This window comes from Doryrhamphus excisus, chromosome 6, assembly GCF_030265055.1.
Source record: "Doryrhamphus excisus isolate RoL2022-K1 chromosome 6, RoL_Dexc_1.0, whole genome shotgun sequence".
Classification (NCBI taxonomy): domain Eukaryota; kingdom Metazoa; phylum Chordata; class Actinopteri; order Syngnathiformes; family Syngnathidae; genus Doryrhamphus; species Doryrhamphus excisus.
The window spans coordinates 7,233,819-7,254,984 of NC_080471.1; the positions used below are offsets into that span (position 1 = coordinate 7,233,819).

Consider the following 21,166-nt stretch of genomic DNA (forward strand, 5'->3'; position numbering starts at 1 on the left):
GAGGAATACATTAATTCCTTGTGACAACATCAAACATGTCACAGTACATCTTGGAATTCACGTTCCCTCTCAATGAACCGTAGTTCTCCCAGTTTTGGTAGCACTCGTGCATCCCTGGACCGTGACACTACCGCCACCATGCTTGACTGTAGATATGACAAAATTGTGTTGGTAAAGCTCCTTTGCTTTCTCCATCCAGGTGACGGTGACCACAATCGGCTACGGAGACAAGATCCCTCAAACGTGGATCGGCAAGGCCATCGCCTCCTGCTTCAGCGTCTTCGCCATCTCCTTCTTTGCTCTGCCAGCTGTAAGTTTGACTTGAATCCAAATTTGTGTTGTTTTCCGTGCTTGTAAGATCATCTTGCCTGGTTAGGGAATCCTGGGTTCAGGGTTTGCCCTGAAGGTCCAGCAGAAGCAGAGACAGAAACACTTCAATCGACAAATCCCTGCAGCGGCCTCACTCATCCAGGTAAGCTATGTTCCTCATTTTAAGGCCACTAGACGTTCACTGATGCTGACATACTGACATGCAGTAGCTTTTTTGTGAAAGTGTATAAACACACAAAAAAACCCAGTAGAGCTGAAGTGTCCACCAATACTCTCCCCCTTTGGTTTTGCTGCTGTTTTTATCAAATTCTGGCTTCTGTGCCTTGAGAGTTGAGGGTCTCCTGTATTAGTTTTTTTTTTAAATCGGTATGTGTTTCTCAGACACTTTGGCGATGCTATGCGGCGGAGAAACCCAATGGCTGCGTGGCGACGTGGAAAATGTACGTGCTAACTCCCGAGGCCATCACTGTGGTGGAACCGGACAACTCCAGTCCCAACATCCGGAAGCTCAACATATCGGTAATTTACACCCTTCATACAGAAGCAATTATGATGGAATATTATGGATAAAAAAAAAACTTAAAGGTGCCTCATTATTTAAAATCTATTTTATGATGTTTATAAAGGCTTCGCTACTCATCTTGCATAATGTCTGCATTGCCCTTCAAATGTAGAAAGTCTTCATCTGTCAGTCACGTACAGATGTAGTAGTTTCTTCAGCGAATAGGCTTACTTATCATGCCATTATAATGTGAGCCTAATGTTAGCACTTTAGCTCACATCGGTATGCTAGTGTTGCTAACGTTTGTGTCCTCCTGTCCCATTCCTTAAAGTTATATTGTTGAATGTCACATATGGTATCTCTTCTCTTACGTTGGACAAGTACAGTGTACAAGTTTCAGTGTATATGTGATCCCTCATTTATCACCATTATTTAGTTGTAGATCCAGCTGTGATAAGTGAATTTGCAAAGTAGGATTCCTTATGTATGAATGGAATATTTCTGTAGTTTAGAACATAGAAAACCTGTTTACGACCTTCTAGATGGATGGATGGATGGATAGATAGATTAGATAGATTAGATAGACAGCAAATAATAAAAACTTAAGAAACCACATATAGTTGGTGGGTAGACAAATGATTTTTTTCAGATTAAAATGAACAAAGCATTATTAGAGCCCTGTAGACATGACAAAACACAACTATAGTCACATTTATACTCTTTTTATTTACAACATATTGCGCAACTGCAGGGTCAGGAGACACATGCTAACTCGCAAACTAGAGAGCTAGCGACCTAAACGGTAGCCTTCAAGTTATTTCCTTTAAACTTAAAAATCCAAAAACTTACCACTTCCACACGGATAGGGAGGATAACTATTAACAGTTATTTAACCTTTAACATGAACATTAATCAAACGTAATAATTTTTTCTGGGTACATGATACCATACAGCATCCATATCAAACTTGCGCGGGCCGCACTAACATTAAACTTTCATATCAAGGCGGGGGCCTCAAACTAGTGTCCTGCGGGCCACATTTGGCCCACGGGCCGCGTTTTTGAGACCCCTGGATTAGATAGCTTAGATAAGATAAGCAGTGAAATTGCCAACGAAATGTCGTAAATAATATATAATAATGTGGAATAAATAGTAATAATGGAATAAATTGATGACATCAAATATGAACAATGTACAGCATAAACAGTAATTTGTACAAATAATTTAAATAATATAGAATAAATAATAATAATTTAAAGTTTTGCGTGTGGGCAGATGCATTTGCAATGCAATGCATTTTTTAACATAATTGTGCTCATCTAGACGTGAAATAACACGCCTATCGTCATATTTACACTCATATTTACCCCATATACAGTAGTAGACACAATAGGTTAAAATAAGACATGATATAGAATCTAGGTTGGCAAACTCCGGTCCACGGGCCACATTAGGCCCGTCAAGCATCTTAATCCAGCCTTTCCAGGCATTTCCAAATTATTTTTTTTAAAAACCTTTAACATTGAAACTGTAGCTGGAGTCGCCAAAACAATCTAACAAATATCAACGCAAATAAAACCTTAAGAAATATCTACATGTAATACCCATGACAAAAAAAGTATTACGACCATAAGGTATGCTAGGTAGCTTGTTGTCACATTTTTGCTAGATTGCTAAATGTTGAGGAGGTCTTAGAAGTAAACAAGGAGTTAAAATATACTTTTGACATCACACATGTTTGTATTATTTTTGCAGCTGGACTACCCAACATGCCTTGCGGGCATTTCAAAATATATAAATACCGATAACTAGCGGCTGGATTAGCATGTTTAGCACACATTGTGTTGTCTGCTTAGGCAGTTCACCTTTCACAACAAAATTAGCTGTGTTGCACCTCAGCCGTGCTGCACAAAAGGGCAAGTGAAGTTCCCACAAACACACACACACACACGTAGGGCGCACATAGAGGCCCCCCCCACCCCCCCTTCTCTCCTGACTCCACCAGGATGACTCGATGCCTTTGTCTGGTGCACACAAAGACTCAGTCAGTGGAGATGATGTCATCGCTGCCTTTCTCATGGGAGTAAACCTTTGTCTAGCCAAAGAACAACAAAAAAAATCTTTGTGTAGCGTTGAAGCCGCGCATACGGGGGAGAGGCGGAGGAGGCCGCTTCCGCTCTTTTCTGTCGCCGCATGTGACTTTCCAACGCCACTTTTTTTTGTTTCCATATTTGTCCTTCTCATTTGCCCCTGTTGTGCATTTCCATCTTTATCTCATTTACTATCCTCTTTTTCATCCCTCCATCCTTTCACTCCCGAACAAACTCTCCACCGTCACTCCTCCTAATGACTCATTCAAAGTGTGTTAGATCACAGTCTGACCCGCTGAGTCCAAATAATTGAGGTTCTGTATGCTTGGCGTTGGCGGTTTTTGGACTGCTACACTCACTAGCGCCACTCGGATCAGCGGAAACTCACCGAGTCACTCCGTGGCTCTTGAACTCTGATCCCATAAGAATTTAGAAGGAATTTACACCAAAATGACCCTGCAATAATAATAATGACTTTTGTTGGACTGGAAAAGTCTTTTATTTTATTATCCCATTTTCTTCTTCAATCACCCTATTGTAAAATGCATTACATTTATTTTTATCCTTGAAATTTTATTTTTAAATAAAAAAAAGGTTTTTGCCCATTTATTGAAAATAAAAATAATCCATGTCATAGGTCAGATAGTTATCCATTCATCCATCCATTTTCTATACCGCTTATCCTCATTAGGGTCGGGGGGGGGGGGGTGCTGGAGCCTATCCCAGCTGTTTTTGGGCAAGAGGCGGGGTACATAGCTTTTTCAGTATGTGGACTCAAACTATGGAATGGATTGAGTAAGGAAATCAAACAATGCACAACGATGAGCCAATTCAAGAAACAATACAAGCAGTTGATGTTTGCTAAATACAAGGATGAAGAGTCTTGAACCAGTCATGATGTGCTATATATATCACTATATTGACACTTACTATGGTACCCATTATGGCATTGGATGCTCATATCACCGAGTACTTCGGTACGAGGTACATTATTAAAAAAATAAAATTAAAAAAAACAAACTGTATTATGGAAAGCAGGAAGTGAACAAATGTAACAGTTACTGATTGTAAAAGTACCAGGTGGAGGGGTAGGATTTAATAAGCTTTGCTTCTTCCTACTCCTTTTGGACATGTGGAACTGGGAACTGATTATGGGATGCACTCAATTGTAATCTGATGCATGTTTAAATGAAATAAAACCATTACCATTACCATTACACCCTGGACTGGTGGCCAGCCAATCACAGGGCACATATAGACAAACAACCATTCACACTCACATTCATACCTATGGACAATTTGGAGTAGCAAATTAACCTAGCATATTTTTGGAATGTGGGAGGAAACCGGAGTACCCGGAGAAAACCCACGCAAAATGAATAAAAAATGAAGAGTGTGAATGAATAAATGTGAACTACAATAAATGTAAAAATATATATTCTATAAGCATATTATCAGCATTTGGGTTAAAATATAAGGTAAAAGCGTGGGAACAACTTAGATGGTGTGTTCAAGGACCATCAAACAACATGGAACAGGTCGGTGCTTGCATTAAACATGCAAAACCTGGAATGTCTAAGTGAATATTATTTTTTAATAAATAATAATAATAGATAATGGCCCATATTTCCAACATTGACATCTCTTTACATAAAATTTCATTTCTAGTTACAAATTAATCAATGAATTAACCAATTAATCAATGAATCAATTCCGGGGTCAAACTGCTGCCATCATAAAGCAATGTATTCAATATATTTTTGGAATTATAAATAAAAGTTGTGCTCTTTCCTGTCAGAAAAAGGGCACAAAAAGAAGGCTGAAGTCAACACGAGGTAACGGCTCCATCGGCGTGTCCTCCGAGAGGGCCGTGTCCATCCCTCAGATCACCTATGATCACATTGACGACTCTGAGGAGAAGAAAGACGTCTCCTTCTTCATGCAGGAGCCCACTGGCACTGTGGAAGGTAGGAGTTTTGACATAATCATCAACATTTGGACATTTTGTGCTGAAAATAGTACACTTTGTCACTTAAATACAACACTTTGTTGAGTTAGTGGTGGGAGGTTTTTGTATAAAATTTTATTTTAATAATAATCTAATGGGATTATATAGTGCAAAGTACTGGTTATTTAATAATAATCTAGCACTATTACGCATAATTTTCATTTCAGGATTCTGGCGATGCCATGTTTAGGTTGTATACCATAAGAAACATGCAAAGAATATTGGTTTAAATACAATATTTATAGATTCCAATCCAAATAATCCTCAGTATTTCGACGTGCACAAACAGCAGTAGTCCTACTACACATTGTGGGCGGAGCTATGGTGTGTCGCTGTCTTGTTTGGACGCCACAAGGGAGCCACTCAGTTCCAAGATGGCTGCCAGGTGTCTCTCGCGGGACATCTGGAAGCCATTAGCATCTCGATGGTGACGAGAGGTCACTGTTTTTGATGTGAGATTGATGCTTGAACGCTTCAACGTATGCTCCTGTATGCTTGCTAGGCACGCATGACACACACACACACACACACACTAAGTGACTAATAACGATTTTACGATGCTTGGTTAGCAAAGTGGGCGGTGCATAAACTTCCTGTTCTTAAAAGACGCACAAATTGAGTGTTGACGCTATATACCGGCTTAAAAGCAGCACATTTATTAAAATAGAATGTATCAAATATACACATGGAATGGAAATAACTAGATCACAAACTTCATCAACAAATGTATAAGTCTTATCAAGCATAAATACAACAGTAACATTAATATTATAACAGTGTGCTGAAAACAAATATGTACATATGCAAGCGGCTGAAATGATTTTTCTCTGTGGGGTCGCTGGACTCATGTGGGAGGGGCTCAGAGTAGATCCGCTTCTCCTTCACATGGAGAGGAGCCACTTGTGGTGGCTCGGGCATCGAGTCCGAACGCCTCCTGAAGTCACACTCAAATAGTGAGATACATTCATTTGTAGACAGAAATTATTCACTTAATGTATACTTATTTTTTATCATGAGTTATGTAATGTAGTTTAAAAGCTAATTGTTCTCAAGATTTATTTCCTATAATACTATAAAATGTATACCGTATATAATGAACGAATTGTACAATATATATAATAATATAAATAATATATAGAAGTCATAATAATAATAATAATAATAATAATAAACAATAACCTTTAATATATGTTATATAATGTATTAATCTTATGTAATCGTATCAAGGATTAAAAAAAAATTATCTTATGAATAAAATATTATTCACTGAAAATAAACATATTTAAATAAAAAGAACATGTGATTATAATTTTTATTAGCAATTATTTCATTTACTTATTAATTATCATTACTTTTGCAATGATTACATACAATGTATACATATATAATAAATTAATATTTTACATTAGTATAATATATAATAATTAATGATAGTTACCATCTCTAATATTCATAATATATATAATATAGAATAATTTAGAATATATTTATAATGATAGCTATAATATTAAATCATTCATTTTCTTCCACTTATTCTCACGAGGGTCATGGGCGTGCTGGAGCCTATCCCAGCAGTCTTTGGGCGAGAGGCGGGGTACACCCTGGGCTGGTGGCTAGCCAATCACAGGGCACATATAGACAAACAACCATTCACACTCACATTCATACCTATGGACAATTTGGAGTGGCCAATTAACCTAGCATGTTTTTGGAATGTGGGAGGAAACCGGAGTACCCGGAGAAAACCCACGCATGCACGGGGAGAACATGCAAACTCCACACAGTGGAGAATCGAACTCAGGTCTCAGGTCACATGCAGCCTAGCTATAATATAGTTAATGTAATTAGATGAAGCATTAAAAAACTAAAAACCTATTAAAATACAAACCTAAAATGTGTACCTATATGTTTATATCTATATTTATAAATATTATGGAATATTTATATTCACTGAGGACATTTTCTATAGTCACATTTCTAACATGAAATGATGATGCAACCTTTTTAAGCATAAAGATACTTTTAATATTCATTGTCCCTCTTCACAGGAATCCCCAGGATGTTCAAACAAACCGGTGAGTCCTTCCATCTTACAGTCGACGTTACACTACACTGTTGATCCACTATCCTCCTCCTCTTCTTCCTCGGCTTGGAGTTAATCATTAGCTCTCCTTCCTCTCCCATGTTGTCCAGACAGTATTTTAATTAGACTTGGTCAGGCTTTTGTACCAACAGTGGACTTTATTAAAGCAGTGCCAGCAAAGAGACTCAAACTGCGCACCCGTCTTGACCCGGCCTCTATTCTTTCCGGAGGACCCGTGGACAGTGTGGCTCTAGCCAGGCATAAGAGAGAGACACAAACTAGCCATTGTGTACTTGTCTGTCTGAGCCCATAAATAAACAATCATTTTCTCTGGTGTGTTAAAATCTTTTCTTTTTCCTTTTATTATTTTTTGCATGCATGGCACCAAAGGTCCCTGTCATCATTCTTGGTCGTCTTTCACTCTGAGCTGCCCTTCCTCTCCAGGTATCTTTCTTGACTTATTCTTTACTCATTCTTTACAAAAATGTTCTTAAGTACACTAAAATGTAAATTTTCTCTTCCACAACCTCTCCACATTCATAATAAATAAATAAATAATTATCATTATCTCGATATATCAGTTGTGTGATAATGATATACTCTTCAATTCACAATATATATACCAACAATGCCAATGGTATCGCAATTGCTGAAGAAAACACATCTTTGTTACGTTACGATATCTCGATACAACAATATCATAAGCAAAAGCAATATGATGCATTCCAAAATGATCCCACTGAGCGACGGCATCGCTAAAAACTGGTCTTTGCTGCTTCCAGTGAAGAGGAACCATGGCAACAGAATGTCCGTCGACATCACCCGCGCTAGCAGCCTAACCGACGAGCTGGACTGCATGTGTGAGGACATCCCGCTCTCCGTGGTGTCCGACAACACTCAGTAAGTCCCGCCTCTTTTCTGTCACCGCACATCCACTTCCTATCCATCATCGCTCCTTCCTCCAATCTGGTGCCCGCAATACCCATTCCCATCCTCCTTTGTCCGGTCTGGGCATGATAGCATGACCACCCTGGTAATGGGGACACAGCATTGTGTGTGTGTGTGTCGTGGACGTGTGTCGCTTTAATAATTATTATGAGTTGTGTTCGTCTCCAAGCGCCAGTATCTATGTTGTACATATACACTATAATGCATAATAGATGCTGTATATCACACACAACAAGGTAACATTAAGGGGTGAGACAGTGCGACACAAACCTTAACAACACTAGCATAGCTATGTCAGCTAAAGTGCTAACATTACATTTTAACAGAAACATTTTGCTAGGTTAGCCTAGACCAGGGGTCGGGAACCTTTTTGGCTAAGAGAGCCATGAAGGCCAGATATTTTAAAATGTGTATCTGTGAGAGCCATATACATTTTTTTATAAATAATAACAATAAAATGTGTGCATTTTTATGTAAGACCAACAGTTTTAGATATAATGGGCTCTAATTATGTAGACCAGGCACACTACCCCACGCCAATGGGGTGTGGCCAGCACACTTTCGTGAGCAGCGCAGTGTCTAATAATAAATCTAATACTTGTTGCCATTAATACAACTTCTACTGCTGCATGGTTTTGCACCGTACTCCGTATATTTCATTCTTTTGGCCATCTTCGTCAGAAGGCTTGCTTCTGCAGCTTTAGCTATTTGACTAAAGGAGGAAAGTTTACATTTACATGTTGACATCTCAATGACCGAGGTAGACTACCGCATTATCCAGTAATAATCAAGTTTTGGTGTTTGACCTGGAAAATATCATCAGGAAAGATTGATATGGTCGGCCGTATTGCAGTAGAAAATAGATGGACAAATTAAAATGAATAAGAAAGTTTTGATTTTTAATATTATTTTTAACAGTGATTTCTGTGATGTTTACTTTAAAATGTTAGCAAAAATACATTTTTATTGTGGTAAGAAATGCTTGAGAGCCAGATAGTGTCATCAAAAGAGCCCTACCTGGCTCCCGAGCCATAGGTTCCCTACCTCTGGCCTAGACGCTGAAGAAAAAAACAAAACTTCAAAGTCCCAAAATTTAGGGGACTTGACTTAAAATAATGTAGTAGAAACATTTAGAGAATAGTGTGTAGCTGCAGAAATGATTTAGCATGTGTAGCGATGCCTGCGATTTCATCCAGCTTGTGGAACCGTTTGCCTAAATAGCATTGAATTAGCCCATTTTACGGACCTTATCAAACGAAACGCCTACTACGATCTGCATAATTAAGCAACTCCTCCGGTACTAGCTAAGGATCGACTGATACATCGGCAGGCCGATATATCGGGCCGATATTTACATTTTTTTCTTGTATCTGTATCGGCCGATACGCGCGTGGGGTCGCCGATGTATTTTTCCACCGCATGATTTACAGTCAGGCATCCGCCGGGGCAGCTTTGTGTTACCCCGCAACACACGTAGTCCCGCCCCCACTGTTGAATCACATCAAGGGCGCGTTTTCACAAGTAATAGAGTTAGCTTGCTTTTCACACTTTACTAAGCCCAATGATGAAAAATGTGTTATATATCGTACTAAATTGTGTCAGTGTGATGTGTTTGTGTGTGGGGGGTGGGGGGTGTGCGCGCAGTCATCACATCGATGCTAGATAAAACTTAAACTACGACAGAAATGTTTTGCACATGGTTGAATATTTATTCCTTTTAAAGTTGATAATGCTGTTTAAATGTGTGTTTAAGAAAGCTGAATCCTACTGCTTTCAGTGTTTACATTTCAATAATTATTTGTTTAAACATGAGATATAAATATTGGCCCAAGCAAAATCGGCCATCGGCTAAGGGTGGTGGAAAAAAATCGGTATCGGCATCGACCCCAAAAAAACCATATCGGTCGATCCCTAGTACTAACTACAGAAAAACCCACAAAATTCCCAACCATCCTCAATAATCCGATTCCCTACCAGCAAAAGAAATGCTAATCTGTCAACGGCATTTCCCTCTGGACTGTGTCATGAACATGGGCCACTATGCAGCTGGACTAACTGACAAACTGCTGCCAATGCATGACGCCTTTCTAATGTTACTTGGTCGTGTGGACTGAGCAAGCAGTGAGTAACAATTTATCAGTGTCTTAACTGTGTTTATTTTGTGTAAGTCATGGACCAAAAGCGCTTGCATACAGGGAGCGGGGTTGCTAATAGCCGTTTCCCACCACAATCAGTGGCCAGATGCTATAGAAAATGCTAAAATGCTAATGCTACTTACCATTGAGAGACATCTTGAAGTAAGTTTTCTTGAGAAACTTCGGACTGTCTTGTCTCTACTACCGGATCGGATATGGAATACAACATCGCAGTTTATTTTCAACTCCTATTCCGTTCGCAGCTAGCAGCACAACTGGAAGTCGTTTTATACTTGCGAGTTGTGAACAACCACAACGGTGAGGGCAGGCCGTGGGTGGAATACATTAAAACAGACTGCTTTCATGGGAACCACGAAATCCGAATACAGCTGAATAGGTGCAGATTATGGAAGAACTAGAAAGCTTTGTGTATTGGTTATCGTGTGTAGCTGCTCTAAGATGTTTATATAACATGGTTATTGCTTTTTTATTAGGGGTCTTTTGAGCTACTCTTTGTCTGATCCCTCACCTAGAACCGATTTGTCATGGGTGACCCTACCTGGGGCATAAATACCCCCGACAACTTAGCCCCTACGCTCATTGGGACACAAAACACCCCTAACAATGAATGTGAACATTGGCCCATGCTTTCTCTTTATCAAATGCGGATCACCAGGGCCCCCTTCTGGAGTCCGACCGGGGACAGCCCGAAGAGGCTACATGGGTCTCCCCTCCAATGAGCTCACCACTCATGGGAGTGGCCAAAGGGGTCAGGTGCAGAGTGAGGTGGGTGGCGGCCGGAGGCAAGGGGCATGGCAGTCCGATCCTCAGCTACAGAAGCTAACTCTTGGGATGTGGAATGTCACCTCTCTGGTAGGGAAGGAGCCTAAGTTGGTACGCAAGGTTGAGAAGTTCGAGCTAGATACAGTATAGTTGTACTCACTTCCACGCACAGCAGGGCTCTGGAACCAGTCCTGTCGACAGGGGATGGACTTTAGTCCACTCTGGCTTTGCTAGCAGTGAAAAGCAAGGCTTGTGGCCTGTATGTTGGAGTTTAATCCAGTGAACGAGAGGCTAGTTTCTCTCCGTCTTCGTGTGGGTGAAAGGGTCCTGACTGTTTTTTTGTGCTTATGCACCAAACAGCAGTTCAGAATACATACATACCCTTTTTGGAGTCCCTTGAGGGAATACTGGAGAGTTCTCCCTGGAGCGATTCCCTTGTTATGTTGTTGGAATTCTCTGTCTGTCAAAAGATTGTCGAAAGCAAACACCATGTTCAAGCATAAGGGTGTCCACATGTGCACTTGGCACCAGGACACCCTGGGTGGCACTTCAATGATTGAAGTGCAGGAGATTTGAAAGTGGCAAATGAAGAATTACAGGAGATTAATGCCACCATCAAAAAAGGTTAATGAGGAAAAAGATAAAATAATTGAGGAGCTGAAAAACACAATCGATGACATGGATCAGAACACAAGGATGAACGACATAATAGTGACAGGCTGAGGATCAAACCCAGGTCTTATACCAGGGCAGTCAGGAACAGTGAGCAAGCAGACGAAATGGACGTCGCCTCAACGGAGCAACAAGTAGTGGATTTCCTAACATCTAAAGAGGTAGATGTTGACATCCAATCCATGGACACTTGCATCCCACTGTATGGCAGGAACAGAACCACACCCGTCGTCATCATCAAGTTCACTAACAGGAAATCCAAGACAGCTGTATTAAAACAGAGAAAGAATCTGAACGGTACAAATGTCTACATGAATAAGAACCCGACAAAGCGCAACACTGAAATCGCTAATAAAGCACGTGACCTGAGAAAGCAGGATCCAAGCTACTTGGAGTGACAACTGCTAAATTTTCATCAAGTTAAATGGAGGACCGGAGGCCAGTGTGCTCGTTGTCAAAAATATCAAGGATCTGGAACAATACTAAGATGACTTAAAAAGGGAAATGGAAAATGGCTTGAACATCAGTATGCCACAAGAAGATCTGTAATTGGACGCCTTTGGCTCTACAAATCACAAACAACTGGAATTGGAAAAGGATATAGATCCGGACACACATAAGAAATGACTGTCGTTACTAAATAGAGGAGCAACACAATAATAGTTTTAATATTGGCAACAAGTTGTCAATCATACATATAAACTGCAGAAGCATGTACGCAAATAACGACAACATCAAACATTATTTGAATCTATTCAAGGAAACCTTTCAAAGTAATCGCAATCTCGGAAACTTGACTGAATGCGGATAAAGGCACAGATTTGTCTTGTCTTGAGTTGGAAGGCTATGAGATGACCTGCATCAACAGGAACAACACAAGGGGAGGAGAAGTTGCCCTTTATGTGGACAAACGACTACATTGCAAAGTGGTAAAGAATATGGCAGTTGCTATTGACCATATTTTAGAATGTATAACTATTGAAATCTGTAAAAAAAAAAAAAAAAAAAAAAACTTGTTAAGTTGTTTATACCAACTCCACATTCAAGGATAGAAATGTTTGAAGATTGGATCAAACCAACGTTTTTGGATAGCAATCAAAAAACAATTTTCATGTGGAGCCTTTTTGGCTCCTGGGATTTCAGAGGCAGCTGACAGGTACCAGCAGGCCAAGCGGTCAGCAGTTGTTTGCAGTCACTGAGGCAAAACCCCGGAAATGGGAGGAGTTTGGAGAAGCCATGGAAAATGTCTATTGGCTTCAAAGACATTCTGGACCACCATCCACCGTTTCAGGAGGGGGAAAAAGGGTGGGTTTAGAAGGGTTTAAGAAGGGCGACCGGTGGGTGTGTTCCAATTATCGTAGAGGAAGCAGAGGCAGAGGATACGTATGCGGACAGTTCCACCACAGGGTGGTCAAAATGCTCCTCAGTAGCAAAGCTCCGGGGGTGGACGAGTTTCACTCTGAATTCCTCAAGGCTCTGGATGTTGAGGGACTGTCTTGGCTGACATCATTGCGTGGAAGTCGGGAACAGTACCTTTGGATTGGCAGGCCGGGGTGGCGTCCCCCTTTTTAAGAAGGGTGACCGGAGGCTGTGTTCCAACTATCGTGGAATCACACTCCTCAGCCACCTTGGGAAAGTCTATTCAGGGGTTCTGGAGAGGAGATTCAGGGGGAGCAGTGTGGTTTTTGTCCTGGTTGTGGAACTGTGGACCACCTCTACACTCTCAGCAGGATCTTTGAAGGTCCATTGGAGTTTGCCCAACCATTCTACATGTTTTTGTGGACTTTGAGAAGGCAGTCAACTGTGTTCCTTGGGGAATTCTGTGGGGAGTACTCCGGGAGTATGGGATATTGGACAAGCTAATTCAGAGTGTCCGTTCCCGGTACGACCGGTGTTAGAGTTTGGTTCGCCAGGGCTGCCCTTTGTCACCCATTTGGTTCATTACTTTTAGTAACGGCGTTGAGGGATTTTGGTTTGGTGGATGCTGTATTGGGTCTCTGCTTTTGCCAATTATGTGGTCCTGCTGGTTTCATTGAACCGTGACCTTCAACTCTCAATGGATCGGTTTGCAGCCAAGTGTGAAGCAGGAGAATAAGCACCTCCAAGTCTGAGTCCATGGTTCTTGCCCAGAAAAGAGTGCCATCTTTGGATGGGGGATGAAATCCTGCCCCAAGTGGAGGAGTTTAAGAAATTTGGGGTCTTGTTCAGGAGTGAGGGAAGGATGGAACATGAGATCGACAGGAGAATTGGTATGCCGTCTGCAGTGATGCAGACCCTACGTTGGTCCGTTGTGTGAAAGAGAGAGCAAAGCTGAAAGGCAAAGCTCTCAGTTTTTCTCAGTCAGATCTACGTTCCTACACTGACCTATGGTCATGAGCTTTGGGTAGTGCACTGCCATCCTGGAGAGACTCGGAGTGGAACTGCTACTCCTCCACATTGAGAAGAGCCAGATGGTAGAAGCCATCGGGGAACACCCAAGACACGTTGCAGAGACTATGCCACCAAACTGGCTTGGGAACGCCTCGGGAAGTCTGGGCCTCCTTGTTTGGGATGCTGCCCCCCGACCCAACCTTGGATAAGCGGTAGAAGATGGATGTGTGGATGGACGGTATCTAACTCATTCGCTTTACAAGCTGAACACCAGCGGTCAAAAAGAATGCCTTTCTCTCTGGCAAAGTCCACATCAGAGAGGTGGGTTTTCCTCACACTTACCCACCTGTGCTTTCGGGGTTACATCCTCACATACCGGGCCTACCATGCCTGTGACACAGCGGTCAGAGCGGTGGACCACAATGTCCACATTTGAGGAGCCCTTACCCACTGACTTTACCACTATGGTCTCCACACCATTATTCACTGATAATGTACTGTTATCCACACATATGTTTCATATGCAAAAAATAATCTATTTCATGTGATAGACTTTAGGTTCTAGTATAATTGATTTGCATGAAACCACACTATATTTTGTTTGCAGGGTGTGAAGAAATAAACATGCATAGGCTGAAAAGCATAAATAAAGAAAACCACATACAATACATATTTGGAAACAGAACCGTTTTAGATGGTGATGAATGTTTTCTTTTAATGACAAGGCTAGTCTTTCATTCTCATTTTTCACCTAAAAAAAATTAAAATGAACTCAACTCGTTCAAAATAGTGAACTATGAACGTGAACTATTCATATTTAGACTGTGTGAACTGAACTCTGAACGAGTTCATGAGAACTATGAACTTGGATGACAGTTGACAGGTACATTGAGATCTTTGCCCTCTGGCTCAGCTGTGTCTTCACCACGACGGTCTGGTACAGTGACGGCATTTACTAACTTTAACTTCAACTTTTTCTCTCATTAGAATGCACAGAAAAGGGAAAGAAATTTGTTCATGTTTCACATAAAATTCCCCAAAAAGTGCAGTATGTACTATAAGTACTAAAAGGCAATTTCCACCAGTAAGTGGGAACATTTGCAGTTTGGACAATAGACAGAAATGATTTGGATTTTGCATGTGTAGAGAAGCCTGTTTGTTTTTTGGTATTTTTTTATTTTTTTTACAAAGTAAATTTGTAAAAAAAGAAAGCTGTTTGCCATGAAGAGGTCGTATACAGATCTTTGATGAATATTGTAACATTTTTCAGTGATAAGTAACAGTGCTCAAACGCTTGATTGTGCCATAAAGAAATCTGTGCATTTCATAACCAGGGTGTCACCTCACTAACTGTCCTCCCCAGCTTTGCATTTTAACGCTACATTCTCCAACACTCTGCGCACTCTTTGCACGGAAATGCCGCCTTGTGCTTTGTAGGTACAGAGTATCCCAAAGCCATCAGTCTTATACTTTCTATTTCCTCCTCTCATGGTCTGTGCCCACTGAGAGCCATCCAGAAGTCCATAAACGTCGTCAAACGAGAGTTCTGAGCGTCAGAATGCTTCTTGTCTCTTTGCTTTGCAGTCTTTTGACCTGCCCCTTCGTGGCATCGGTCCAGGACTCTTTCTCCACACACCACTTGAATTCCACAAGGTACTGTACCTCCTCTCATGCTATTCTTCTTCACTCCTCTACACGACCTTGGTCCCACCTTCCAACTTATCCTGCAGATGACTGGACAAAGGAAAAAAGTCTTGTCCCAACTTCAACTGGTGTACATTGTGAAGAATATTTACAGTTTTGCATCACATCATTAGAAACATAAAAACAACCAAATATACCCTAAATTCTAACTCAAATTAACGCATCTTTTCAATTAACCACTAAGTCTCCTATAGCCACCGGGTGCGCATTCCACAACAGGGTCTCTAATTCGTGCTGTGTCCCAAAAAAACCTCATTAACAGCTGAGGCTGTAGGCAACCTCCTGATGTATCTGCAAGTGTCATGCATGCGGCATCCAACAGCTTTATCTATTGATGCACTTTTAATGTACAACTTAAATAAACATCATGTAATGGTGTGATGATATATATTATAATAACAATAAATAAATATAATATATAATGATTATATTAATGAATTTATATAATTATTTTATATCATATAAAAAATAATGTATACACACACACACACACATATATATATATATATATATAGTAATATATATATATATATATATATATATATATATATATATATATATATATATATAATTACTATTATATATGTATAATAGTAATTATATATATATATATATATATATATATATACATATATATACGTATATATATATATATATATATATATATATATATATATATATATATATACGTATATATATATATATATATATATATATATATACGTATATATATGTATATATATATATATATATATATACGTATATATACGTATATATGTATATATATGTATATATATATATATATATATATATATATACGTATATATATATATATATATATATATATATATATATATACGTATATATACGTATATATATGTATATATATATATATATATATATATATATATATATATATATATATATATATATATATATATATATATATATATATATATATATATATACGTATATATATGTATATATATACGTATATATACGTATATATGTATGTATATATACGTATATATATATACGTATATATACGTATATATATGTATGTATATATACGTATATATATATATATGTATATATATGTATATGTATGTATATATATACGTATGTATATATATATGTATATATATATATATATATGTATATATATGTATGTATGTATATATATATATGTATGTATATATATATATATATATATATATATATATATATATATATATATATATATATATATATATATATATATATATATATGAAGGAAACCATACTACAACACATGATCCACTCTGCTGGCTGTCTGGCTAGTTCTCCGTGTCTAAAAGCGTGGCGAGACAGTGCACGCTTGTGTCCTGTGTGCTCGTAAGTCAGCTTTAATGGCAAACCATCAGACTGGAGCCATGCTGGGCACTCCCACAACAGATGTTACAAACCCTGGTGTCACGCCATTGACGATGTTGTGCTGTCATCTTGGCCTTTTTATGTGGATCTCATGGATAGCTCATCCACCCCGATACTGCCTGAGGCTACTTCTTTGTCGACTAAACACACACACACAGTTTACCCACTGTTGGTTTGGATTGGTCATAGAGGAACTTCTCATAGAGGGTGTTACTTTGTGTGTGAGAAGCATCACCATCAATGGGACTGAACAGGAAGTGGCGCATGCAACGCAGTCCTCCCAAAACACGCACATACAAGCTCATATATAGAAATCATGTGTTTGCGGTGAAACATTTGGATCCACACCAAATATGTATTGCTGTCGTGCCCAACCACTGCACAAATCAGCATTTTTAATCATGGAATTTTTTTTTGTCTTATTTCATTCTTGTGTTTTCTTTCCATCTTAAATTAATAGCTATATCCCATCTTATTTTATATTTTATTTCATGACATTTTAGTCAAGCTGTATTTGATTTTATACGATTATCGATATCTGTTCTACTGCTTGTCTGGTTCAGGGTACGGAGAGTGCTCGAGTCCATTTCATCCAAAGTTAAAAATAATTTCCCTACTTTCATTCATTCATACATTTTCTACCGCTTTTCCTCACAAGGGTTGTGGGGGGTGCTGGAGCTTCTCCCAGCTAACTTCAGGGTACACCCTGGACTGGTGGCCACAGGGCACATATAGACAAACAACCATTCACACTCACATTCATACCTATGGATAATTTGGAGTGGCCAATTAACCTAGCATGTTTTTGGAATGTGGGAGGAAACCGGAGTACCCGGAGAAAACCCACGCATGCACGGGGAGAACATGCAAACTCCACACAGAGATGGCTGAGGGTGGAATTGAACCCTGTGAGGTCTGAATTTCCCTACTTATTTAATAAAATTTTATACATCTTAATAACATTTAGTAATAAGTACTCAACTTTTAGAATGTATTTGTTATTTTTTATTTTGATTATAATAACATTGTATTCTGCTGCTTGTCTGGTTCTTTAAAGTGCTTGAGCCTATCCCATCCTAAACTAAAAGTTCTTCAATTCAATGATTAATTACAAGGTGACTTAACAAGCGCATGTCCAAGTGTTTTCCTCCAAGCATGAAAGTCATTAGTCAGCATCTCCAACATGAGGTGATGAAGCCAGTACTGGTCCCAACCTTTTTCTATCCATTTCCACCAAGTTGCTTGTCCAACGCTCTCAGGTGGCTGTCATTTCATGACCTGAGGTCGTCGTCCTTCCGCCAGGTCGTCTTCCTCATCCGCGCTGGTTCTCAGACCTGTAAAAGCCAGCATAGGCCACCTGCAAAGCAGCTCTTAATTAATTCCCCCTTCTCCCGAAGCTGGCTGGAGATAAACAAAGAAAAAGCACTGCAACGCTGCAGGAGGGAAGTGGAGGCAGAGACGCATGCATCACGGCCCCTGGCCTCTTAAAGTGGGGGGCCTCTCCATGTGCCGAGCAACTGGCGCCTTTTGTGCCGGCGCTGCTCTGAACAAATTGACTTTTTGTCTGCGTGGCCTCTGTATGCTTGTCTTGTACACTGTACTGCGATATCACAGCACGGCAGGGGCGGGACCAGCATACGGCGCTCTGTTCTCAGGATAATGTGTGTGTGAGGGTCTTTTTGAACAGCGCTCAGTGTCTCTTTTACCAATGTTTGCGATGCACGAGGCATGTAAACCTGTATTGAAGTTATTTCTAAGCTATAATGGTTGGTGCTGTGTTATATGTTGCATTTTTAGCTTTGCAAAGTGCTGTATATTCATCAGAGGTTGAAAGCTGATTTTCAAAGTGCCTAAAAATGGAGAGGACGTGTGTCAGTGCCATGTGTCGGTTTCTTGGATTAGGTTTTAGAATTGTTTATGAAATTGATAATGATGCATATTACAGGCTTTTCAGTCGCTATTGTTTTTCGGATTGTAGACTTTTTAAAAGCCACCACAGTACTTTAGATGGGGAGAAACTGGCATTGCGGAATACCCTTTCACACAGGCAGTGTCCCACCTTTGTTTTAGCTCTGATGCTACCTCTTTATTGCTTTAATAAGCTTTGCTTCTTCCTACTCCTTTTGGACATGTGGAACTGGGAACTGATTATAGGATGCACGCAATTGGAATCTGATGCATGTTCAAATGAAATAAAACCATTACCATTACCATTACCATTACCATTACCATTACCAAAAAACAGGAAAATAGTCAAGTGGACTTCCTAGCTTGGGTTCCAACTGTCAAATTGTGTGCTGTACTTTCATACAGCGACAAACTGGTCCCTACATGGCAGAATATCCTTGCACACAGGAAAATATCCCACCTGTGTTACAGCTTTGACACAACATCCAAAGCAGGAATATTGCCAAGTTGACCTTTTGTTCCTCTTCTTGAATTGTGCGCTGTACTTTCATACAGCAACAAACTGGTCTCCACATTGCAGAACGTATGTAACCGCTTTCTCCAACGCCTGGGAAATGTCTTATCCTCGTTAGTTATTGGTGCCTTACATACAGAACACCCAAAAGGCGGGGAAAGGTCAGCTCTCCCAGGCTTTGTGTAAGGGAGAGAACATTGTCTTTTAATAAAGATGGAAAGTGTGTAGTTGTTTGATCGGTACTGTCACATGTAAGATGATGGCAGGTCAATACCCCAGGCAGCTGCTAAACGAACTTGGAAGACTCCCAGACTTGGCATAGATGCTCCCCTGTCCCTGTGAGGTGTGCCCCCCTCCTGCCTCCCAACACCTGGACAAATACACTCCATCTCCTGGCTTGCCCTCCCCCGTGGATGAAAAGTGTAGTGTGCAGCACCTGAGTGGTGTGTTTGTACAGCTCCAGTCCTCCATACCTCCTCTCACACTCCCAGGATTTCACCACTTTTCATGTGGCTTTGGTGGCTGGCCAACGGGGGATGTGAGTACAAGGAAGGGATGGGGTGGGGAGGTTATTCAGGTGTGGTGACCATCGCCCGCCGCCCGCCACTCTCCACCCGACCTCTGATGTTGCGTCCATCAGCAGCCAGGTGCCGGAGCGCCATCAGAAAGCCCCCTGTGTTGTTCCGACCCTGTAGATGAATAGGGGGCCTGTTGATGGAGCCCGTCTGTGGGGGCCTGCGGTTGGGCGCCCCCGCCTCCACTCTCCAGAACTCCCCTTTGCATGTAAGAAATTAGGATATGCAACATGTCAGGCGGTTAACCTGGTCGAGAGGAGCTCCTCTGGCACTCTTTGACCACATCTGTCACATGACTGACATGAGTCACCTGGCTGCTGGGCCACTCCCCCCCTGCCAGTTTGGTGTCACATATCCCGCAAAATTAATACTGCTCTTGTTGCGTACTGTTCAAAATCAGTAGGGTGCTTTGCTTTCTCTGTCGCCTCTCAGTGTTGCCGTATTTTTCCATCTCCATAACAGGAGCTAGGTCGAGCACACTTAATGAGAGGACCCCCACCCGGGACCCGATGGGGGCCGGTGGCAGTAAATGGGATTAATAAGAAAGGATACACTCTTTATGCCGTTATGAATGTATATATCTACTGGAAAGTGTTCTTCTGAGCTCTTGTACGTTTTATGAGATGTTTTTATTTCAGCTGTCAAAGTTGAGACACGTCAAGGTGGGCGGGGCCGGAATGGGTGGGCGTGGCCGGAATGGGTGGGCGTATGGGGGCTGGTGTCACATGAGCAAAGTTCTGAAGGGGTGATGTAGTAAAAAAGTGACATGATGTGACATACCAATTTCAAGCAGTTATTTCTATTTAACACAAAAAGGCATGTTAAAGCACACTCGTACAATAAAATCTAAAATAGTGTGAGTTTTTTGTTATTGTATTTAAGCATTAATAATTAAAAGTACAATAAATCATTTAAAATGTGCATGTTTTCATTTTAAGCAAATTGAGTACAATTATTTTGAGTACAAAATAATTGTATATAATTATAATTTTATAATTTTATAATTTTATAATTTTATAATTTTATAATTTTATAATTTTATAATTTTATAATTTTATAATTTTTTTAATAATAATCTATTCTTTAATACTCATACTTTGTAGTATTTTTAAAAAATTAAGTCCGTGTTTT

The 21,166-nt window shown here is 40.1% G+C and overlaps 1 protein-coding gene across 4 annotated transcripts in view; it reads left to right on the plus strand.

Annotated features, from left to right (window-relative positions):
- kcnq1.2 (potassium voltage-gated channel, KQT-like subfamily, member 1.2) overlaps nt 1–21,166 on the plus strand; it is a 184,421-nt gene that overhangs the window by 33,842 nt on the left and 129,413 nt on the right. For 2 of the 4 annotated variants that reach the window (XM_058076398.1, XM_058076400.1), the window contains exons 8-15: nt 200–310; nt 377–472; nt 712–849; nt 4,721–4,889; nt 6,979–7,005; nt 7,404–7,457; nt 7,796–7,913; nt 15,506–15,574. In XM_058076398.1, the coding sequence (XP_057932381.1) occupies nt 200–310; nt 377–472; nt 712–849; nt 4,721–4,889; nt 6,979–7,005; nt 7,404–7,457; nt 7,796–7,913; nt 15,506–15,574 (782 nt within the window). Of the gene's footprint in view, nt 1–199; nt 311–376; nt 473–711; nt 850–4,720; nt 4,890–6,978; nt 7,006–7,403; nt 7,458–7,795; nt 7,914–15,505; nt 15,575–15,651; nt 15,970–21,166 lie in introns of those variants that run through there. The other 2 variants (XM_058076402.1, XM_058076401.1) reach the window with 2 other exon arrangements.